At 37.9% G+C, this 24,984-nt stretch overlaps 1 protein-coding gene across 7 annotated transcripts in view; it reads left to right on the top strand.

Annotated features, from left to right (window-relative positions):
• SBF2 (SET binding factor 2) overlaps positions 1–24,984 on the top strand; it is a 195,868-nt gene that overhangs the window by 111,964 nt on the left and 58,920 nt on the right. For 6 of the 7 annotated variants that reach the window (XM_054172043.1, XM_054172045.1, XM_054172047.1 and 3 more), the window contains exons 8-16: positions 1,004–1,112; positions 1,838–1,951; positions 2,784–2,861; positions 4,941–5,054; positions 5,523–5,651; positions 6,269–6,367; positions 6,950–7,154; positions 9,435–9,544; positions 11,020–11,169. In XM_054172043.1, coding sequence (XP_054028018.1) covers positions 1,004–1,112; positions 1,838–1,951; positions 2,784–2,861; positions 4,941–5,054; positions 5,523–5,651; positions 6,269–6,367; positions 6,950–7,154; positions 9,435–9,544; positions 11,020–11,169 — 1,108 coding nt within the window. The remainder of the gene's footprint in view (positions 1–1,003; positions 1,113–1,837; positions 1,952–2,783; positions 2,862–4,940; positions 5,055–5,522; positions 5,652–6,268; positions 6,368–6,949; positions 7,155–9,434; positions 9,545–11,019; positions 11,170–24,984) is intronic. The other variant, XM_054172046.1, reaches the window with a different exon arrangement.

A 24,984-nucleotide genomic window follows, 5' to 3' on the forward strand; every position in this document is an offset into this window, starting at 1 on the left:
TTATTTTGCAAAATACACTTGTTTACACTAAATCGAGCACCATATAATACAACTATTTCTGAAGCTTACATGACAGTTGTCTTGGTCTGGAGAGGAGAAGGAGACTCAGTTCTTCTGAATATTCCCATGTTATGAAATTAGAGGCACAAACAAGGCCAAAATATCAAGAGCGAGGCTAATTATTAACAGAATAAAGTGGACAGAACAGAAGAAGGGAGAGAGACAGGGAGAGAGAAGAGGAAAGGAATTATATTACCATACTCCCCACACATCCCAGGACGGTTTGGGTCAGTGGAGGAAGGGTGCTGCTGCTTTGGCTTGGAGATGTCATCCTTATTGGCTGTGCTGTCCTCTGCTGGAGGACGGGAGGGAGAGGTCCCAAAGTTCAAGTCCTTCTCTGAGCGGGCTCTTCAGCTCCATGAGTTGTAGCAGGCAGAACTTAGGTCACGGAGAGAGGGTTCCTCCTGGCCTGCTGCTTCCAGGCTACATGGTGATGTCTGTGTCTGTCCTTTTCTCTCCTTGTATTTTCTTATTGGTTTTGATTTTCCTGAGCAGGCATTGCTTAGGTCTTTTATACAGATTTTGAGTCACAGGGTTTTTAGGTATGTGTCCTGGTGGTGAATCCATTGTCCTTTTCACCCTCCTCCCTTTCTGAGGTAGCTGATGTGTAGAGATGATCTTGTCTATGCCAGAGGGTCTTTTCACCATCCCCTCCCTTCGCAGCTATTGTCTGAACAAGGAGCAAAGGTGCTTTTATCTTTGTTGATGCACATCAAGAGAGACAAGATTTACTCTTTTACATGAGTACATTTAACAGCATGGCACTTAACAGAGACTTCTTTAACTAATACTTTCATCTTTTGTATTTTAAAAATGAAGGGGGTTTTAGTAAATGTAATACAGAGCAGGCAGAATTTTTATTTATTTATTTTTAATAGAAAAGCTGCCCTATGTGGAAGGATAGTCAGAAGCTTCTGTTTAATTTTATTTATTCTTTTCACAGTTATCCCTATATCCCAATTCTTCCTGCACAGCTATTGGAAGTTCTCAGCTCACCAACTCCTTTCATAATTGGTGTCCATTCCGTCTTTCGCAATGACATTCATGAGCTTGTAAGTATGTCTGCTCAGCATACTCATAGTCACAAGTAGTTTGTGATGTTCAGCTGCAGATATTTTCTCTGCAACAGAGGTGTTCATAAGAACAATTCAGACGTGTTTAAAATATATTTGTAGAAAGCAAGGAGGAGAAAATAGGGGTAGGCATCAGTTCTTTTGTGGAAACATTGAGACTACCAAGTATAGGAGGGATATTATTTGGTTCTAGTGCAGGATGGGAAGGAATGGATCAGTTTCCATCATTGTCATGTATTTGTCATGAGTTTGAACAATTTGCTTAGGATTTTCAAATCTGTCCTCAGTTGTTTTATTTTATCCTTGTTTTTTTAAGAATGTGCTTGGAGAAACTGACCCAAGGTTACAGAGGGGTCTAGAAACATGTATTTTTACCTGTAGTAGTGCTTACTGTATTCTTTTGCAATCAACCTATTGAATATCTGAAAACATTGAGCACGTACCCGGAACATCCAGAAACACAAGTCAACTTTTGAAAGTCTGGTCTAATTTCACTTTCTTTGGGTTGTGTTAATTTTACATGGCTAGATTCAGTAATATGAATGATTTGGAGTATTGCCTTTATCAAAAGCGTACCATACATTAAAGTTGGTACTGTTCTGTTTATTTTGAGCTATGTACAGATCTTGAAATTGCAACTGTTGAGTTTGTGAACTGTGCTCACAGTATTTACTACTGATAATATTTTTGTTTGTCCCTTACAGTTAGATGTAATCATAGCAGACCTGGATGGAGGCACAATTAAAATACCTGAATGTATTCATCTTTCTCAGCTGCCAGAGCCTCTGCTACATCAGACTCAAATGGCACTTTCTCTAGTATGTTTTGATACAACCCCCATTTTCAACCCTCTCACCTGTTTTTAAAGAAAGAAAAGTGAATTTCAGTATTAAAATGCTTTTGAACACAGTGGAAATACAAGAATTAAAACTATGATTCATGTCAATATTCCTGCTTTTAGAAGCATTTACTATCTGAATTTAGAGTTGATATCATCAGTGACTTAATTCTAAAATGTTTTTTCACTATTCAAGTGGTAGGTAATGATATTTCCTTCCTAATAATGTTTGGTTGGGGTTTTTTTAATAAGAATTCAACTTTAGTATTTGAGCAACATTGCAACTATTCCCTTCAGCTTCCTTGCTGTTTTTATACTCATTTCAACTGTACATTGTCTTGAAGTTTAACAAATGAATAACCAGATAGTCTTTGAATTTTATTTGTAGCGTGCCCATATGCCACTATTCAATAATGATTCTACCAAAAGAACTAGTTCAGTTTGTCTTTTTTACTGTCATGGTAATAAGTTAGAAATCACCTTGCTTGGAGGCATCTGAACAACTGTTATCTTAAAGAGAAGAATTTTCTGTCTGTTAATTTGCTTCAGATGAATCAACTCTAAAATCCCTAATTATATTGACAAGCTTCATTGACTGTAATAGGAGTTTTGGATAACTAGCTGACATCTAGAAACCTGAAGTTGAGAAATCAACCCCACCTTTATTTCCATACAGTGTTCATAATTTAACTCAATCTATTATTTGAGGTTCTTAGTATGAGTGAATATTAATTTGAGAAAGAAGAAAAAAGTAATTTATCCTTTCCTCAGCAAAATGAGGGGAAAAAAATTTTGTTTAAAAAATTCTCTAGGTTTTGCATCCAGATTTGGAAACAGCAGATTATGCATTCCCTCCCCCACGAACAGCTTTATCACACTCAAAAATGCTGGTAAGATTTCTGTGTTATGTCTGAGTTTTTTATGCTGAAATTTTAGACTAACTTTGTTTTAAGAACTTCTGCTTTGTTTTAATTTCCATATCCACGTTCTTTATAGTATTATTGGTGGTGTGGACAAATACCTTTGGATTTTTCATTCTGCCCTCTTAATAGCATTCTAATAGGTTAGAAGCTTTTATAAGCGTATCTGTATTAATATAGAAGTACCTTGTTTTCTTTTAATAGTGCTGTCTGTTGAGTTAAATCTGTGCCTCCTCTGTTTCTTAGACTGCATCATTTTACATGAGTGGACAAATTGCATTAAAATGAAGTTCTGTCTCCTTGTCCCAGACAAAAAGCACTCAGGCAAAATATTCAGAAACGTTAAAAATGTCATTCAAAACCTAGATTTTTAGAGTAAGTAGGAATAAGGATAGAAGTGGTAGCTGCCTCAGCAAAGCATAAATCACTGATTTTACAATAATAATAACCATTATTATACACAGTATATTTGGATGTATTGGGAAAGGAGTTAGATGGTTTTTAACCATACATGGTTAAATGGCTTTAATGAACCACAACCTGAATAATACTATGTGTGATTGTCAGTTGTAAAAAACAAAAACCAAAACAAAACTGTAGAAAGTTTTCTACTAAAATCTAGTTATTTAGATTTAAAATAGTTGTAATGCAACTTGGTATAGATGCTGGTGTTAACTTACAGGAGTGTCTGGAACTGAATTTGTGCTGCTTGTCCAAAATAAGATTGGTCAGTTTAAGAAGGCACATTGAATTTCTGCGTAGGTGTATTAGAAGATGTAAAACATTAATAGTTCTTACTTCTCTGAGATTTTTTGTTACCAAAGATGGGAAATGTCATCCAGATTTCACTTTAACTATCAGCTAAGAGCTCTCTTTGAACAGTGAAGTTATGAATTAGAGTAATTTTTTTATTAAACATAGTCTTTCAGATTTTCAAGTAGTCCCAAAAGTTAGGGCATAAATGTATCTATTAAAATCCTACAGAGCAGCCTGAGCACAAAGGTAATGAGAGTACCTCACAGTAAAGTGAGCACTTACAAAACTGTGTTAAAAATAGAATAACATCGATCATGTTCCAGTGGAGAATAAATTTACCTGATTAGTTAATCTCTAATGCTTGTAATTTTTAAAGTTAGTTTGTTTTAACAGTCCTTTGAGACAGGAAATCTGAGGCCATGAACCAGTTTTTAGCACCTCAAGTTTTAGACATCACTGCAGTTTAAGTACCTGAGCTAACATGAAATAACAGGGATGATGCAGGATTTGATCAGTCTTTAGTTGTATCTAAGAAAGCTGAAGCTGTGACTGTCCAAAGTCTGCTCCAAATTTTTCACAACATTTCCATTAGCCCATCAGTCTTTCTGTAAGCACTCTCATATTTACTTAAAAATAACTCAGGACTTCAAATACTTACCAGTTTAAAGTTTTAAAACTAACCCTGGATTACTTTGGCTGCAGTAGATTGCAGATGAAGACCTAACTTGGAAGAGTCCTAGACAATTGTCTGAGCAAACTTAAAGCCATCTCCTGAGCTGACAGAGCCACAGCATCACTCTGGTCATGCCTTGTTCCCACAGCAGCAGCAGTGCCAGCTTAGGCTCCTACAGTTCCCTGCTGCCCCAGCACACAGTAATGATATTGGTTGTGTAGTGCTGCAGTGCCACACTTATTTTAGGAAATAAATCCAGACTAAACCACCCTCTTTTCTTTATTTAGTGTGAGTTTTCTCTCCCTTCATGTGGTTCACCACATGACCACTCCAACAGTTGCATTTGCATTGCCCAGGGCCTGTGGGGCAAGTGTAGAAAAGAGTAATGGGAGAGAACAAATGAATATGTACTAAATCTGTCATTGCCCTCTGCAAACAGGCCAGTGAAATTGTAGCCTCGTATGAGATGGCTTCATAGGTGTACAAGTACCTCCACTTCTGTGCTACACTGCTGCATTGGTTAATGAGTTTGTAGTTATTTCTCAGATAGCTTTATGCAAAGGGTGGAAAAGTTAAGAATACAAAAAAGTTTTGACAGCATTTTCCATTGCTCCTTACAGGATAAAGAGGTGCGAGCAATCTTCCTTAGGCTATTTGCGCAGCTTTTCCAAGGGTACCGCTCCTGTCTTCAGCTGATCAGAATTCATGCTGAGCCAGTAATTCATTTCCATAAGGTAAAAGAGGAGCAGTTACATACATTTAGTGTGTGTTTGTGTCATGTTACTCACATCAGCTTGCCTTTTTAAAAGTGTTAAACTTTTAAAGACTGAAATTACCTACATGTGATAAACGTGCCATTTTGACATACCTTTGTATAAATGCATTTTAGTTGGAATTGTTGGAATAGTTGGAATAGTGATGAGATATGAAATGAAGTTAACATCAAAATTTAATTAGAAAAAAAATAATTTGAGGAATTGTTCTACTTTGTTACTTGTGAGATTTATAAAATGTCTTCATCAGATGTTACATCACTCCTGGATTTAGGTATAGAAAGTTACTAGGTGATAGAAAAGATTTAATTAGAAAGCACTATGCATTGCTATAAGCCGGTGAAAATGTTGAACTACTAGGACATAAATACTTGGCTGCAGCTTTGATGCTGATAAAATACATGCACTTTTTTTCTGTCTTTATTGCAGGCAGCCTTCTTGGGGCAGCGAGGCTTAATTGAGAATGACTTCCTGACCAAAGTTCTCAATGGGATGGCGTTTGCTGGTTTTGTGTCAGAGAGGGGTCCTCCTTTTAGAGTCTGTGATCTTTTTGATGAGGTAAAAACTGTTTCTGTGTTCTCAAGGAAATTAAAACATACTTATGGCATTTCAACGTGTGAAAAACTATTGAAATGAGTCGTCACTGTTTATTAATTTAAGTTTATACTAATCTTCTCAATCCTCATTTTCTGCTAAGCATACATTTCACATTTACTTTGGTAAAATCATGCCCTGTTCATATGATTGAGGTTAAACTGCTGAATAAATCACAGCAATGCTGTTCCTTCTGTCAAATTTGGAACTTCATAATACACATGTGGTAGAAATTTAACTCTGTTCTAGAAGCAATGAGAAAATGATTCATAAATATTAAATTATGCACTAAACAATATAAACTGGGCAGTTTTTTTAGTTTAAAAATTATGAATCCAGAATGCAAATAGAGGTTTGTATTCTGTGTATTAGTAGAATACATGAGAAATACGGATTATTGTTTTAGAAATGTTAAAGGAATACTTTAGGCATGTAGGACTTTGTTGTAGATAGAAAGAAGAGGTCAGTGTTTGGGTTTAATTGCTCAGTTTCAATTTAAGATTGTCATTCCATAATTTAAATAGGTAAGTAATTCTTTTTAGTTGAATAATAAATGTTTTTCCTTTTTTTTTTTTTTTAAGTTGGTAGCCTTTGAAGTGGAAAGAATTAAAGCTGAGGAAGGTAATCCACCAAAAATGATAAAGCATGTTAGAGAACTTGCAGAACAGCTCTTCAAAAATGTGAGTTCACTATGCCTGCTGCACTTCTAGAGTTGAGAGATAGTAACATGGAAAATTCACATTTCTGAGATTGATCCAGTATCTGAAAATGGAACTTACTGCTTGTGGTAGTCATCTGCATTATGACAAAAGTCTGGGACTTTAACTGTCAACAATTCTGAATATGAAAGAAGTTTAATATACCACTAGTGACTTACCTATTAACTACTTGGCATTCTGTGTTCTTAGTGTGTATTCACATATGCCATATAAATTGTTACTTTCTTTGCTGCAACCTGTCTGTGCCAAATACATTACTTTTCTTGCCTCGCAACAGTTTTCTGTATGCAAACCGTACATCCAATATGGCATATTTTCAGCAAATACTTTCTGTTATGCCAACCCACCCCCCATTTTTCCCAGCCTTTAACACTACTGTAAGTATTACAGAAAATGAATCGAGGGTCATATGAACATGTTAGTTCTTAGATGCTTGGTACCTTTTGGGTATGGCAGGTACACAAAACAGCAATAAAATGGGATGAGACATATGACAATGCTACATAGCATATTAGTGTTTAACCTTTTGCTTTTGACCTGCAGGAGAATCCTAATCCCCACATAGCATTCCAGAAGGTGCCACGGCCCACAGAGGGCTCTCACTTGCGGGTTCACATCCTCCCTTTCCCCCGGATCAATGAGTGCCGGGTGCAGGAGCTCCTCCAGGAAGGCCTTGCAAGGAGTCAGGGTGCCCCTGCTGCCACCCGAGGAGACAAAAAGTGTGTTGTTCCAGCAGGTCCCCCTGTTGGTATGTTTACTTGTTCCCTGGCTTACCTATTTGTCATCCCATCTCATAACTTGAATATATAATCAGCATGACTGCAATGTGCTGTTCTCAGTTTAATGCTAGAACAATTTTTTTAGTGATACCAGGAACCTTTAGTACATAGACTTGCCTGTTTGCCCTTGCACTTTTAAAAGTCCTTTTGCATCAGCCTTGACTAAGAAATCAAACATCCACAGTCTGAGCAGCGTAATTACTAACAACAAAAAAGGATTTGATCTGAGTTGGAAAGAACTGTGAAATTAGGTATTGTTTACTCTTTTAGATTTGATGAATATCCTTGTAGGACTGGCTGAATCAAGCTTTGAACTATTAGGTTTTCTCCTTTGACAGTAGTGGAAGACATGTAAACTACTGGAAGAAGGCAGGGAGCAACACAGCATCTGACTCAAAATAAGTATACCGATATTAAGTACAAAGAACAGAAGTAGACATTACAGGCCTGTCAATTTAATTTTAATGTCAGGAAAAATCTGTTTCTTATGATCAAATTTATCAATGTTCATTTGGTGTAGACAAGCATGTTTAGAAAACTTGCAGGACATGAAAGTGGCAGAGCTTGCAGACCTTTAGAAGGATGGCATTAGAATTCAAATCAATCTTGAAAAATTCAAGATCTGCTGTCTAGTCTCTGAATTTTATCTTTTTCAACTGTTTTTCTTCAGATGAAGTATGATGCATAGTCATGATTAGCAATTTAGGCAACAGTTCTTCAGAAATTTAGTTTGGGGATATAGTCATAGGGAAAGCATGACCCAACTATATCAAGCAATTGCAAAAAAGACAAACATCTTAGGAAGATGTATTAACAAGAGTACAGGCAGTGAACCCCATGGAGAAATCCATTCGTTGTATTCAGTAAGAATGCAAATGGACTGTTTGTGTCCATTTTTGGACACTAGAAGGCTGTCTCCATTTTTGGTTCTGTTGGAGAGAGTCCAGAAGAAATCAACAAGAATGATCAGTGGTCTGGAGAATGTGACCTACCAGGAAAGATGGAGAGTTGTTTAGACTGAAAAATAGAAGACTGAAGGAACACATAATAGCAGTCTTCAATTACACAAGAGGCTGTTAAAGAGAGATGCAGTGATCTGTGATGTTAAGAAATGATGGGTTTAATTGCAGCACGAGATTAGAGTACTTGTCAGGAAAAACTTGGGAAATGAGGAGTGTGAGGGAGTTGAATGGATTTCTGGTGAAGCCATGGAATCTCTGTTATCACATAACTTTGGGAACATGTTAGACAGACATGAGAAAAAAGATAGAGTTGATCCTGTCTAGGGACAGCATGATGGACTAGATGGCCTCTTGAGGCTCCTCCTGGCCTCTTTGGGTTTATGTGAGAAGAGAATAAGCTCTATTCAGCTGTCTTTACTGTTCAGTACTGTATCACTGAATCTCTTATGGAAAAATTAAAGGGTGTGTGCTTGTGTTCTGTTGTCTTCCTTTAAAAAGCTAGAGACAAGAGAAGGCTTTACTTCTTAATGAGCTTCTTTTTATGTCAGAGTTTTCCCAAGGGTTGCGTTTGTTTTTTCCTTTGTTGTTTGTTCCCCCCCACCCCAGGGAAAAGCTTTCACAGTCATAGTCCCTCCTGTCCAGCGTGTTGAAATCCTTGGATACTAGGAGCTTATTATTATCTACAAGAAGGGCATATTCTGTATTTATAGTCTATTTACTTGATACTAAAGAGAAAAAACAGAATGTTAATTCTTCCATTCTGAATTTTCCTGAAAATTCAGAGTGAAACACTGTATTAAGAAAATAATCCTTCAATCTCAGCAAATCTCAGGTTTGTCAAGTTGTGTTCCATGTCACAGAGTCTTGGTATGGCCAATGAATTCTTTAGGAAAAAACAGTTATCCACTGCTACAAAATATGCAAGGCTATGTAGTTCACTGCAGCACACACACATTTAAAGTTAATCTATAGGCACTTACATATTTCATTAATATGTTAGATGTTGGAATGTCTTTGTGCCTGTGTGAGACAAATTGAACAAGCAGTAAACAGAATCAACTACCCTAGTAAAAATTTGAGCACTCTTTTCTTCAGGTAGTATAGAAAACCCAAAGATTTAGGATTCTGTTCCCATCTGTAAACACCTGCTAATGATATTTAGTTAACAGAACAAAAGAGAGAACACATTTCAAATACTTGCTTGTGTGTTTCGAAAGAACTTTCTGATACTCTGTGGTTCATGCCAAAGACTTTTCACAGATGTATATTCTTCTTTCTCTTCATCAGTTTCCATAATGGAAAAAGGAAGTACAATTTTCAACAGTGCACAAAGACTGGAAGTTGTTAGAAACTGCATCTCATTCATTTTTGAAAACAAATTTTTGGAAACTGAAAAGGTAATAAAATAAAATTGTAACTTTCTCAAGTAAGCCTCTGTTCTGTTAATGAGCGAGAGTGAGTAGAAATTGGCTTTGCCACAAAGTACATTTTGAAGTCTTGTTTCAACTACCAATGATTAACCATTTAAATGAATGAAATGGCAATAAAACTAGTCATCTAAATGCAATTCTATATGTAATATGAAGCTAATGGATTTGAAGTCCTGTTTGCATTATTACATGTGTTGATGCCTTTTCCATAATTTATATTACCATTATAAATTGTGTGGCCCACATCATGTTTTTTTATATAGATGTGTGTGTGTGAGTCTAATGGTATCAGATGTAAACAAAAGGCATACAGAAGTGTTTCAGTGTCTGTCAGGGCTCTTTTGAAACTTTCAGTACTGTCAATTTTGCTGAGTTTAAAAATCAACAGTTTCATAGCATTTGGAGGTGAATGTAAGTATTTGAGTATTTGGCGTCTGTCCTTGTTAAAAAGTACGAATAAGCTGTCATGCTTGACATTCTTTGGTTTTTTCCCCCTCCACATTAAGAAGTTGCCAGGTTTTGTAGATTCTATCCATAGAGTTTTCAGTTACTGATTGTAGCACAACGCAAACTTAGACTCCATTCTAATTCTACATATGAAAATGACTGAATTTATTTCAACAAAAATTTTTATGTCTCAGGAAAGTGTCACCTGCATATCTCTGAGGCTGTGTTCAAGATATGTACGTTCCTTGATTTACAAGTTATGTTACAGAAATGCACATGGGAAAAATCTCAAAGCCATGTAAAGCGTTTTGATGTGTGTGTAACAGTAGTTTTCAACCTGTTTTAACTTAGAGGCAGTTGGAAAATTTCACTAGTTTCAGGGTAAATTTGTCCTTGGATAATAGACTACTTTTTTTTTTTTTTTAAATTTAACTGTTACCACCCATTAAATGTAGTCTGAAGGGCCACAGCTGATAACCACAGCACTTGCTGCATCTTCAAAACATTGGCATAAATATTCTATTGGCACTGTTTTAAGATAACTGCTTGACAGTCTTCTGGCCTAACTACTGTGGGAGGTGTGCCGCTTCTAAAGCCGTTTGTCATTCACTGCTTATCAAAAATCATGCCGGGGTTACCCTTGATATGCTAACACAAAGCCTGGTCTGGATGGTACATTTGCTTTCATGCACAATAATCCAGTTCTGAATTCTTATCTATTCAATGCCTGTCCGTGTTCAATAATTTCTATTTACAGTGTAGGTCAGAAATGTTGTTTAATGCATTTCTTTTTTAAATGAGAAAAGTTGGTAGTACTTAATGACTCAAGCTAAATCAACCATTAATAAAAGTTTTATATTCAAGCTAATGGGTAACTTCCAAAGCTGTTATTTACTATACTGTCACTTGGAGTTTCTTAATTAAGAATTAATGGTATTGATTATGAATAGTGCCTTTAGTTTCATTTTTGTAATGTTAGATTTTCTTCTCTCCAGACCCTGCCTGCAGCTCTGAGAGCCCTAAAAGGAAAGGCAGCTCGACACTGCCTGACACAAGAATTAGGCCTGCATGTTAAACAAAATCGAGCTATACTGGACCATCAGCAGTTTGACTACATTGTGCGAATGATGAACTGTGCTTTGCAGGTACAGTGTGTGAAGGTTTTGTTCTTTGACTGTCTTTGTTTGGTTACTGTGATAAGTAAAAAATTGTTGAGAGTGATGTGGAGGATCAAAACAATTAGATGATGGTAGCATGTACCATAGTGATGTAGCAGGTACTACCTGATGGTGGATTTAAGGCGTTTGTTGCTGAAAGGATAAAGGACAAAGTGTTCAGGGCTATACAGATCTGCCTGATATGAAAAACAGAACTAAAACTGTTCCCATTATTAATAATTTGGATATAACTTTTTTTTTGGTAAATATTGAATGGGTGTTAGTTGTAATGAATGGGTGTTAGCTTTTGCAGGTCTTTTTCAACTCTGAGCTCCTAAAATGTGTATAACCCAGTGCTCAGTAAAAAGCCCCATTTGTCGTCTTTGTCATCATAAGTGTGAATGTACTTCCAAAAAAAAAAGCGTACTTTTCTGCTTCCATGGTTTATGATGGTAGTTTGACTTTCCACATTTGTCATCTCAGTTTGTCAGGAACTCACAGAAGGTGTTACTCAATTGTAATTTAAATATTCTTTGCGCTGAATGAACATCAACATATGGTGGTAGCTACCTAGGAGAGCACAACATGTGGATGACCTCTTTTGACTTTCATTTGACTAATTGTTCTGTTTCAGCTTTACTGTTTGCAATTCATTGTCAGAAATATTTTATAGACATAAGTGTCTTCAGTATGACACTCAGTATGTGTTCAGTATGATATTCCCCCATCCTGTTCAGTATCTTTATTGATGATCCAGATGAGGGGATTGAGTCTGTCATCAGTAAATTTTCAGATGACACCAAGCTGGGGGCAGGTGTTGATCTGTTAGAGAGTAGGAGAGCTCTGCAGAGGGACCTTGACAGGCTGGACACATGGGCAGAGTCCAGCAGCATGAGATTTAACACATCTAAGTGACAGGTTCTGCACATTGGCCACAGCAACCCCATGCAGTGCTACAGGCTGAGGTCAGAGCGGCTGGAGAGCGGCCAGGCAGAAAGGGACCTGGGGGGGTGGTACTAGTTGATACTAGGCTGAACATGAGCCAGCAGTGTGCCCAGGTGTCCAAGAAGGCCAATGACATCCTGGTCAGTATCAGGAATAGTGTGGCCAGCAGGAGCAGTGAAGTCATTCTGCCCTGTACTCAGCACTGGTTAGGCCACACCTTGAGTCCTCTGTCCAGTTCTGGGCCCCTCAGTTTAGGAAAGATGTTGAGTTCCTTGAAAGTGTCCAGAGAAGAGCAACAAAGCTGGTGAGGGGTTTGGAGCACAAGCCCTGTGAGGAGAGGCTGAGGGAGCTGGAGGTGCTTAGCCTGGAGAAGAGGAGGCTCAGGGGAGACTTTATTGCTCTACAACTACCTGAAGGGAGGTTGTAGCCAGGTGGGGGCTGGTCTCTTCTCCCAGGCAACCAGCACCAGAACAAGAGGACACAGTCTCAAGCTGCTCCAGGGGAGGTTTAGGCTGGATGTTAGGAAGAAGTTCTTCCTAGGAAGAAAGAGTGATTTGCCACTGGAATGGGCTGCCCAGGGAGGTGGTGGAGTCACCATCACTGGAGGTGTTTAGGAAGAGATTGGATGAGGCACTTGGTGCCATGGTTTAGTTGATTAGATAGTGTTGGATGATAGGTTGGACTCGATCTCAAAGGTCTCTTCCTACCTGGTTTATTCTATTCTATTCTCTGCAATCTCAAGCAGTATGGTAGCAGACATTTCACACCAGGTCTGACAACACCAGCAACAGTATACGTGGTGGGATTATTACTAGCATTTGTTAATATTCTGCTCTTAATCTACAAAGTTAATATACAGAACTCTGAAAAAACACCTGAGCTTTGTTTTCAGGGACTCCAGTAAAACGAGAGAATACATTCTTTTTAGAAGACAAACCTCACATTCATGAATCTGTTGAACAGTAACAGAGGGATCTGCAATAAACTTGCAGAATGAAACCTTCCTAGTTTTGTAATATGTGGTACTGTTCCCAGCAAGACAAAGAGTTCAGTATATGTCAGTAAGAGTTTCTTGTTCAGAGGACACTTTCCAGAAATGGCCAACATATCTCTTGAAACACACATGGTTTGCAGCAATTCCCATTATCAGTAGCAGAGATTTGGTGACTGGGGAGTATCAGATTTCTTATCTACATGAGTAAATCAGCCATCCGAGACTGGTATTTCCCAGAGAAAGCCATCAGGCTGGCACGTGCTACACACCAATCCCAGCTCAACCCAGCATGTACAGTAGAGAGTCAGGGCTTTGCCCAATTCTGTTGACTATGCCTGCCTGCAGGCCTTCTCTCCCTCTCATAGCTTTTTTTTAATCAGCTACTACATGCCTTCTGGCCACAGCAATATTTTAGTTGTATCTTACAGAAGTCAACTGAAATATTAAATAATATTGACAGAAAAATGTGACAAGACTTTTGGTGGTATGATTCCAGCTCCAATAGTTTAGTGAGGTCTTAAAGCAATACTGCAATCTAACTCTCCCCCAGAAACTCCACATTTAATGTGCTATTTCCCAAAACATTGGAGATCTCTCCAGTTAAGACCACATTTCTTAATTTAGATTTGTGCACCTGTGTAACAGACATTGTTTAAATTGCTTGGTCTTATGACCTATAGCTAACAGAATTCAAGTCCCCAGAGCAAAATGCTGACTTGCTCAAGGGTGAACTTAACCAAGTTCTCAATAGTGTATTTTTCTCTTGAAGTGATGCAGGAAAGCTCTAGAATGTCACACTTCACAGTCGAAAAAAGTGTACAGTCAAATTATACATCATGCTTTTACCTTAAAATCACCTTAAATAATTTCTGAGATGGAGAGCCTCTAGATAGTAAGCAAATAAGCTGCATGCTTTAGGTTTGTAATCAGAGGTGACAGATGAACTAACACATATACAATATTTAGTGCACTTACTCAGTTTTCAAGTGCTTACACATTGCAACAGTGTATTCCATTTTATCTGTGAAAACCTGCAGTAGTGGCATATCAGTTCTGTCAGTTCAATTTGGCTTTTAGGTTACAGGGGTTAAAATACCAGTCTCAATCAAATCCCTAATTTGATACAGTAACTTAGGGACAACAAGAGGCAAATTATAACTAAATATGATCACATTACAAATTAAATATTCAATTACAAATATATATACACACAAATATTACATTCTCAAATAAAATAGAATAGAATTAACCAGGTAGGAAGAGACCTTTGAGATTGAGTCCAACCTATCATCCAACACTATCTAATCAACTAAACCATGGCACCAAGTGCCCCATCCACTCTATTCTTAAACACCTCCAGTGATGGCGACTCCCACCTCCCTGGGCAGCCCATTCCAGTGGCCAATCACTCTTTCTGTGAAGAACTTCTTCCTAACATCCAGCCTAAACCTCCCCTGGAGCAGCTGGAGACTGTCCTCTTGTTCTGGTGCTGGTTGCCTGGGAGAAGAGACCAGCCCCCACCTGGCTACAAGCTCCCTTCAGGTAGTTGTAGAGCAATAAAGTCTCCCCTGAGCCTCCTCTTCTCCAGGCTAAGCAGCTCCATCTCCATCCGCCTCTCCTCACAGGGCTTGTGCTCCAAACCCCTCACCAGCTTTGCCACCCTTAAATTCCCCAGTTTGTCCCTGGTCTCTTGCTGCTAATGTGAAGAGTGATCAGAAATGCCAGAATAAAAATTTTATCATGTCCTCTTTTCTGTTAATATAACTTATCATAGATGTACTTGTTTTCTAAACTCTAGGGCATGGGGACTGACTGTACCTTCGTTACATTTCTGTGCATTTCTCAGAGCTGGATTCAGCCCTGTTTGAAAAGGGTCTCTGCCTAATGTATTCTTACAAATATCAAGTCGTAGTGCGGGATTTGTTTTAATACAAGAAGAAGCAGATGCTGTGCCACTAGCTTCTCAGGCTGGTTACAGCTTTGGGGCTCATGATAGGATTCCAGCCGTGGCTGTGACTGGCTGGAACTGGCTGTGACCATGTGTAACCAGCCCAGGCTGCCCCACAGCCCCCTGCTGCCCACAGCCTCCCTCACACCCTCGCGGGATACAACACAACTGAAATCCAGGCCCTTGCAAGAAAATAGCAACAAAAATGGGTATGTTGGAGCTGTGATCTTCCATCCCTGGGACGTTGGTCAGCCAGAGCAATCTTTACACTTAATGGACGTCTCCTGACATTGCCTGTGTTGTCCTCCTGCGTTTGCTGTTAATGCAGGGCATACTTAGGGCTGTTAGCTCACGTATAGGTATCTTACTGAGACCAGGCAGCTTCTTGGAGCATTGACATGGTAGGCTCTGACTGCTCATAAGTATTCATTACTGTTAATTGTGGCCTTGTGGTTGCCAACTGTTCCTAATAACTCTGTGTTCTAAATATTTTTGGTCTTTTTGATGAAAAGCAGACGTGCTTGTACGCTACTCACTGCTGTAAATAGAGCAAGTTTGGGTTAGGAATTGTGTTATACTGCTGTGTAGTTGCTCTCCAGCCTGCCTGTGAAAGTGCTGGACTGATGAAAGGTAGGGTAGAAAGGGAAAAATAAAGGGGGGAACAAAAAGTTTCTGATGTTGGAAATAATAGGCATTTTGCTAATGGAGTAAGTTATGTGAAATCAGTGACTTCTGTTTTTACAAGTTCTGTATGTAATAGAAATATGGAAGAACCACATGGAATTTTGTCTTACTTTAAATGGTTATGTATACAATGTACATTTCAGTAGAGGTACCTAATTACATGTAGGCCTGTTAAATATATGTCCGTATTGATGTACTGTACTCATTCATTGAATGCATCTCTGTGGCCACCCATAAGAACATGTGTATTTAGCTTTATTACTAGAATGAATGAGAAGACCTTGCCTGTCTGCAATAATTGCCCTTTGGTCTTCCCATGCTGTGAGTCACCCTTCAAATAACTGTTAAACTGAGATGTAGAGCAGCTGAAGTGTAATGCCGCTCTGCTCTGTGAGGAAGGTGTGTGCTTCCTTCATCATTGGTGGTACTTAACTTACTGGAATAAACATTCCAGGTAAAATACTGGTTTGTTGCTTCTACAAGGAATTTTGTGGAGTTGTGTGCTTAGAAATGTTTTGTTTTGAAGGAATTTGCATAAAACATGCCAATGGGTGGCTGCAAGATCATTAGATTTTATTTTTCCTATATAGTAATTTCTAAAAGAGAAAGAATATGGAAATTGAAAAATTCAAAGTCTTCTAATGATCTGGTTGTCATAATATTTGTATAACCTTTGGTTTAAACAATTGAAATTTTGGCAGCTTATATTCAAAACTGAAGTGTGATATTGAGATCAATACCATAAAACACAGGCCAGTTATGGATTTATTTTAATATTTTTGGGTTTTTTTAGTTTTTTCTGTAAACATTTAACAAATGAATTAATATGGCAAGCAAAAAATAGTGAACTAATGTGGCTTTTTAGAAGGATTTTTAAGGAAAATATGGCACAAAATAGGATGCTACCCACAACATGTTTCTTATTTTACCTGTGTGCCAGCAGAAGCTGAGGTTCACAGCCTTAAACCAAGTCGTATTAGAACAGAGACAAAATAGAATTGTTGGTTTCTCTTCATAAGAAGGGAAAAACATGTTAATGCAAGCAAAGTCAGTGGACTAAAGTGGCCTCTAATTTATTTTCAGACCAAATTTGAGATTCTAGACTATAGATTTCATTGGGATTTAGCCTGTTATATTTATGAGGTTAAATGGTATAATTGCTTTTGTGAAAAGAAGAAGGGAAAAAAAAGGTGAAGGAAAATATTTATTTTAATGGACTATTTTGGAGCCTTGCCTATGTCATTTGGGAATAGCTGAAATACTAACCATATGTAGTGCTGTGTAAAAGCCACAGGCCACAACTGCAGTTATGTTAACACAATTTGTTCCTCAGCCTCTGAATCACATGTGTAAAAAAGTCATAGACTGTAATCCTAACTTGACTATGACACATGGCTGTTACCTTCCCAATCCCCTCTCCATTTAGCCTTGCAGTGCTAGTTGCTGTTTTTTGTGAAGAAAACTTAACTGACAGTAGGCTTGGGTTTTTTCAGCAGTGTTTCATGGATCAAAACATGGAAACCATAACTGCAGTGTGCTTCCTTGATTACCCATATTGCAGCTGAACTTAGAGACCTGGACTGCCACATGAATTTTACACATGCCCATCTCAAAGAACTACTTCAGGATAATTTGGTTTAAAAGTACCATACAACCATATAGCAGCTTGCATATGAAAACAGTAGGAATCAGAACTAATTAGCTTAAAATACATCCAGCAAACTGTAATTAACTACTCCAAAGCATAATTATCTATTAATGAAATATGGATTCATGGGAAGGTGAAAAACAGAATGTTAGCAGTTGGAAGGGACTTCCAGAGATCGAGTCCACCCCCACCCCCCCGCCAAAGCCGGATTACCTAGGGCAGGTTGCACTGGAACACATCCAGGCAGGTGTTGAAAGTCTCCAGAAGAGGAGACTCTATGACCATTCTGGGCAGCCTGTTCCAGCACTCCGTCACCCTCACTGTAAATAAGTGTCACCTCATGCCGTGGAACCTCCTTTGTTCCAACTTCTACCTGTTGTTCCTTGGCCTATCACTGGGCACCACCAAAAAGAGACTGGCACCTTCATCTTGACACCCACCTCTCAGCTGATAAGATCTCACCTGAAGTCTGCTCAAATGTGCCATTAGTGGTTTTCATTCCTTGCTTCAAATCTGTGCTTACAAGTAAGAACAGGTGTACTAAAATGTCAGCATTCTGATGATCTCTTTTATACAAACAATCACTGTCTTCAATAGCCTATTTGAAATTCACTTCATCTGAGATCACCTAGGAGTAATCAGAACCACAGGGAGAATTGCAGATTCTTGGATATGGTTTTCCAGAAGAGCACATATAAGATTGTTTCTGCGGCCAGAAATTTTCTGAATATTCCAGAAATGTTTCTGAGGTTAAATGTTGTCCATTCAGGTCTTAAGGTTCTCCATAAATACTGTTTTTGGAGAAGGAAATTAGGATTTGTTGGGGGGGAAAATGACTTTTTTTTTTCTAAGTCATCTTCTTAAAAATTTGGGTTGCCATGTTTTCTCAGTGTGGATTGTTTCAGTGACAGTTTGAAATTTTTTTGTTGCAGTAACTGATAGTATACTCTCTTGGGAGCATGAAGAGAAAGAAAGATAGATGCTTGTTAAGAGAGAGGGAATGCCACATTTCCCTGTTAACCCTTAGAAGAGGGTCCCATATTTTCCATCTTAACAAAAACTGAAAAATTCTTACATGTATTCCTATTTAATTTTCAGAATGTTAAGCACAATTATGTACTTACAAAACGAACAAGTATGTAGCTCGGTTTTGTGGTCAGTATATAGCAGCTGACCTTAGATGTCCTTATGAGACTCGTGTGCTACTTGGCAGATAATACTACTTTTCAGAATACTGTATCTTTAAGTGTCTGTCACCTCTGTGCCAAGATGAAATCATTGTACTGTTTAGGGTATATGAAAGCTTCAACTAATGTGTTGATCTTGTTAATTTTCTTACTGTTACGAGGGGATAATTCTTATCTGATTGTGTATTGGCTGCAGTGATGATGGCATTATTAATTGTTAACAAAATAAATATGCTGTACATGATATCTTAATAATTTAAGATGAAGATAAAGGATTTGGGTCCATTGTTTAATGATAAGGTATTTCCTAGAGATTTTCATCAAAATCAGATGTGCAGCACCTTCATGTTACTGTTTCAGCAATGGTGAATTTTTGCTGGTACCTTCCTGTCCTTTTTAAGGTCAGTCAGAAAAAAAAAAAGTGTGCTATGAAGGCAATGATGAATTATTTGGGAAATTGGGGGGAAAATAGTTTTGGAATTGCATACCAGATACTTGATAAATTATCACCAAAAAGAAAGACCTTTTTATCCTTGCTTTCATGTAATTTATCAAGTTTAGCATACTTTGAGACATCAGCTATATCTAACTATTAGATATATACCTTTCTTGAATGCAGAAGTTTGATATGTTAATCAAGATGGACACAGCTCTACAGCTTGATACCAAATCACTCACAACATATGTCCTTCAATTTCTTCAGTTTGCTTTAGGTATTCTTGGCTATGAAACATTTATCAGCCAAATTTATAAAGCCTTACATTTACTGGGAGTTCTTTCTCCCATAAAAATGGGATCTTTCTGATAATGGCCTTAGTAGTGTGATTTCTTTCATGGTGTGGAATGAGACTATTTTGGTGAGTGTGGTAGGTTGAGAGAGGGCTTAGCTCTCCCTCCTCCACAGAGTAAGAAACCACAGCTAACTCAGTCGAAGAGCAAAAGCTATATATTTACAAGCATATATGGAAAGCAGGTTATATATAACACAATATATACAGGTATTTACAATATATACACAGAAATACACAGCAAAGACAAATAACACAACAAAAATCCCTCCCTCAGGGAGGGATCCCCTCTTTGGAACCCCCTCTCTCCCCCCCTTACCTCCCTTTTTCCCCAAAAAGGGGTTAGAGAGAGAGAAAGGCAAGTTACTAAGGAAAAGAGTTGTTAGCAAGCTTCAAAAGCCCATGCAGGATTAGTGTTTGCTTATCTGAAGGCCAAGTCCAGCAGTTCGCAGAAGAAGCAGGCAGGGAGAACAGGCTGAAACACCAAACTCCCCCAACTCCCAAACCGAACTGAACTGAGGAAAAAAAATTTTCCAACCGCTTCACAATCTAAAGCTGAATTTTTGTTTATCAACCAATGAAATTCGTTTAGAATATCAGAATGTTTTGGTTCTAGTACCAAAAACATTAGCCAGTGTGTTCCAGCAGTGTTTGTTCTTAAAGGCACAGCCTCAAACGACCACAGGTGAGTTAAAAGGTTGGGTTTTGGATTAAACAACCTATAAGATGTTCAAGCTGCAACTACTCTTTGAAACGTAACAGAGAATTCACATTCTAGTCTCTTCAAGGATCTGAGAGGTCTGGCAGCAGGGTTGGCAACAAGGGATTTAGGTGCCATCAAATTCACCAGTGCAACTAATACAATGCTTCATTTGTGCTTAAGTATAGAAAAGCCCTTGCTGCCTGAATTAAAGATTCACAACCTTGTAATAAGGAAAATTACCTCAAAACCCAAACAAAACTCTTCCTTGTCATCCTTGAAATTCTGCAGCCATTGCAGGTCATCTGAGAAATATCCTCTTCCAGCAGCTGACACTTGTTTCATGAATCCAGAAATGGAGCTTCATGAACAAAGTTGGTCCAAGAAAACTTCTTTCAGAAGCAGCTGGTCATCGTCGTTCTTGTCCTTCGGTGCAGCTGTACACAGACTAACTGGTGCTTCTGCCAAAACTGTAGCAAAGCTGCTCTGTCAAGGTTGGTGCAGAAAAACTGAAGCTGTCTGGCAATAAGATGTCAAATACATACTGAAAAAGAGACTCCACTTCTGGCAGTTTGTGAAAAGTGTGTTTCTAGGGGCAGGGTTACATCTTACCAAATATATGTATGTAGGTTCCTGGGGCACCTGCTGGAACCCTGTGGATGCACTTGGTCTGTATAATCTTGTCTCCTATAAATAATTTTAAATTGGCTTTAGCTTTCTCTCCGATACTTTTGGTCTGTGCTGGTTGAGCATGGTGTTTTCCCATCATAAACTTACATAGTTCTTCTGAGCTTTTTAGTTCTGCACTCTCCTGACAGTTTCCATTTCTTGGATGAGATCCTTAAACTCTGTTTTGGTCATTTGCCCCTGCTATTAGTATATCTCTTGGTCAGACTTCAGCATTTTTGATTTGTCACAAGATATCCTTACCCATCTCCCATCATTCTTATGCATTATTTCTAAATATTTTTTATTTTTTTTTACTCTATCTCAACATTTTTTGAGAAACTTAGTATCACTGCTGTAAGTCTGTTCACTTTTGTCTGTCCCTATTCTTACAGTGCCTTTTATCCCCCTTAACATCAAGGTATTTAATAATATTTTGATATCCTCTCATGTTGAGTGCCTATTTGATGCAATTGCAGTTTATCTTTTTTTACCAGTTCCTTGGAGCTTCCTATGCTGTCCAGATTTTGCTGATATCTGCAAACAACCACCAAACAATATAATTAATTTTGTATGTTTTTGGGCACTGTCTTGGTTTGACATGCATAACACAGCACATGCTTCCAGGTGCTGGTCATAAGCAGCTTATGTTTTTGCATAGAGTTACTCTGTCCTTTTGTGCAGGACTTTGCGTTTATCTTTATTCAAGTTCAGGAAGTTCTTGTCAGTCTGTTTCTGACAGGCTGTGATACCAATTAGTAGCAGTCCTGCCCTCCAATGTATTTACCACTCCCCTGAATTTGGTGTTGTCCAGAAATTTGTTGAAGGTGCATTTCATGCCATCTTCTAGGTTGTTATTGCTACTGGGTGGTGTTTGCCACAGCATCAGCCCATGAAAACCTAACTCATAATCACCTGCCTGTTAAACTTGGAACCATTGACCACTGTTTTGAGTCTGATTTGGCAATCTGTTTTCCACTCTTTCATCTAGACCATACCTCCCTAGCTTGCTTACAAGGATACCAAAGATGCCTGTGTCAGAAGCCCGGTGTGGTGGGTTGAAGGCCCGGTTAAGGCCAAGGTGAATGAGGTGACCTCCTCATCTACAGATCTTAATCTGTTGTAGAGTTTGATCCATTTTATGTGGATCAGTCTGTGCTTTCCATTCCAGACACAAGAAGAACAAAAAGTTAATGTGAAATTCCTTCTATGAGGACTTGCTCCCTACAGTCTATCCTGTAGATCCCCTGAACTAGTTCCATGCCTTCTTTGAGGTCTTGCCCAAGGTTTTATTTCTGTTTCTCCAGAAAGTCAGTTATAATTGAAAAGGTACTTGTAAAGAGGCTAAGCCTCCCAAGGGGAAAACTTTGGGATTTAGAAATTTTCTTTCTCTAGGATGATGTCCTCAAGGATTTTTAGCATAAATAAAATCTTACTTCTCTATCACGTGCTGTTAAATGGAAAATTTTCAGTGAGCTTTACTTCCAAGTTATATTTCATGAGCCATTGTTTGTTCAATTTCTTCATAATGAACTAGACCCAGAGTCTTTTGGCAATGGATTTATCTGAGCGTCCACTCTGCGTTTCATAAGATAGATGTAAAATTCCACTTCTATCTAAACAGTGTTTTTCTAAAGTGAAAAACTTGTTTCAGTGAATCGCTTTACATACCCATAGAAATCTGATTTATTTTTTTAAAGGTGTTAATTCCTGTTAAGTTGTAAAAATTGTATAGAATGTGCACTGATGATGTGATTCATCCTTATTAAAAGTTTATGAAATTAGAAAATCGCATGGAACTTGAAGAAAAGAATTTTAATTAAGCCATTAATCCAGCTGAATGTGTTCTTACGTGTTCGAAAGTTAGTGATTTTTGCTTATAATTGAGAGGAGACACTGCTGTGCACCAAATGGATGCTAGAATGCATAAGAATGTGTGCTGTGGACTTGCAAACTGATTAGCTAATAGATAACTGAACTATACTGGAATACTGTACATATTTTACTATTCCTTCTAATATTTGAGCATTTTCTGTTGTTTCTTACCTCAATTGACAGGCTGTCTGTAAAGCAGTTTACAAAGTATCCTTATTTATGTTTTGCAGTCCCTGCCTAAGTACTTTGATCTGCAAGGGCTTTAGAATACACTGCAGTTTGTTGGTATATTATGAATTAATTGCCCTTTTCCAGCTAAGTAGATAATGGATATTGATCATTGTTTTGTGATTGATTTCAATGTATCCTATCATTTGAACGTTGCTTGTCAAATACGTTTTACAAATTACTGTGCAGGACCTTGTATCACAGCTGGTGTAGTTTAAGGTTTGGACAGAGTCACTGTGAATGAAGCCCTGCTGTGAAATAAAAGTCAAAAGGCATCTTGGCATCCCAACCATTTCCTTGGGAGAAGATTACAGCCTGAGTATGTTGAACTTTATTGCCATGGGCCTCATGACAGTATTCAGAAACATGCATGGCATTTCTCTTAAAGAAACTCAGATGTGCTTAGACGAATGGGATGGCATTCTTACATTTATCAATACCTCACAGAAAAAGGTACATGTTTGGATGCTTTTGGGGTACAGTAAAAACACAGTGGAGAATGTGTAACTTATGTAAAAATGTAGGTTCCTGATTTCCTAAACATGATTTGTTAGGAGAAGGAGGAAATGACTAATCTCAAGCCTAGACGGAAATGTATTTATTGAGAAAGAAGCTGTGGGGGGGAGCCTGGGGGGGCCAGGGGTGGACACAACACACACATGAGGCTCAACAGCTTTCTGAGTAAAATGTTTCTTGTTTTGGCTGTTGGTGAGATCAGAAGTACAGTGGAACTGCATAGGGAAAATGTGCTGCCTTTTTGAATGTTTCAGTGTAGAGAACCTTCAGTAGCAGATCAAGAGGAATCGTTATCCAGGGTAGCTTTTTTCAGCTGTTCATCACTAGGACCAGAATGTGGGGGAGCATCTCAACTTAATGAAGACATACAATACAATACCTTGTTTTCCGAACAAAGGTTTAGGTCAATGTTGGTTCTGGAGTCAAGTCCAAAAGCCATAGGTGCCTCCCCACACATTAACAGTCCTATGTGTCTATCCAGGTGGTCAAAATATTTAACTTCCTATCTGTGAGTTCTGCACTGTAATGACAAGACCTACCCAGCAGTTCTGCTGCATATTTAAACTGAGTGGAATGTAAATTTCATGTGTTGTCAAAATAAGTAATACAAGGAAAAATATTCTCATTTTGTTACTGCCTTGTCAATTCAGTGCAGCAAATCTATTTGCAATGTACATGAATTTCTGTAATACTTGAAATCTGCTAGAGACTTCAGCAGTTATCTGAATATACAATTGTATGGCAAATCTATAGTCATGGATTCAGAGCAGCACACTGCACATGGTATGGTGGAAGTCTGTATTGCACTGACAAAACCCACTGGTTTTAGGAAATTAATTTTCTGAGAGTAATTTTTGTTCCCCACATATGTTTCACCTTCATTTTGTGCAAATTAGGGAGAACAGCTTTAAACATGTTATGGTATTTGTTGTCTATGTCTATAGGAGTAGTAAGATAAATTTTTCACAATGCAAAAAGACATTATTATATGTAAGGCAGCTGGATTGCTTCATTCCTAAGTTAATTGCATACAATTCTTACCTAATTATGACATTCTGTCTTGCAGCTACAAAGCAGTGAAATGGTTAGTTAATTTAGTTAAACCAGCAGTATTGCATTTTATTCCTAACTGAGATAATTTTATATATTTTGTCATAGGGTGGAGAAGGAAAAATAGGTATATAGATAATACTTCCATACTACAAGTCCACGGGTTACTGCTGACAAAGAATATGTGGAGAATTTCATACTTGCAAGAAGGAATGGAAAAATAATCTACTGTGTTGTTTATGTGGTGATGATATATATCTTTGAGACATATGTTAGCTCTTGGAATATTGAATGCTCTCTAGGTGAAGATACATTGCTCAGTTTTCATAAAGATATTTTTATGTATATTTTGGACAAAAGCCAAAAATCTTACAAATAATTTGAGCTAAGGGATTAAATAGATAACTTGAAACAATGAAGATGGATCATTTTACACCAGGGTAAAAATAAGCACGTGCAGGAATAAGTATTACTTTGAAAACCACGGAACATTCCTAGAAGTTGTAAAGTCTCATTTTAAATGGGAAGTTTTCTGAATAAATGAAAAAATACTAACAGTATTTATCATATCTTT

Source organism: Dryobates pubescens, chromosome 22, assembly GCF_014839835.1.
Source record: "Dryobates pubescens isolate bDryPub1 chromosome 22, bDryPub1.pri, whole genome shotgun sequence".
NCBI classification, from domain to species: Eukaryota; Metazoa; Chordata; class Aves; order Piciformes; family Picidae; genus Dryobates; species Dryobates pubescens.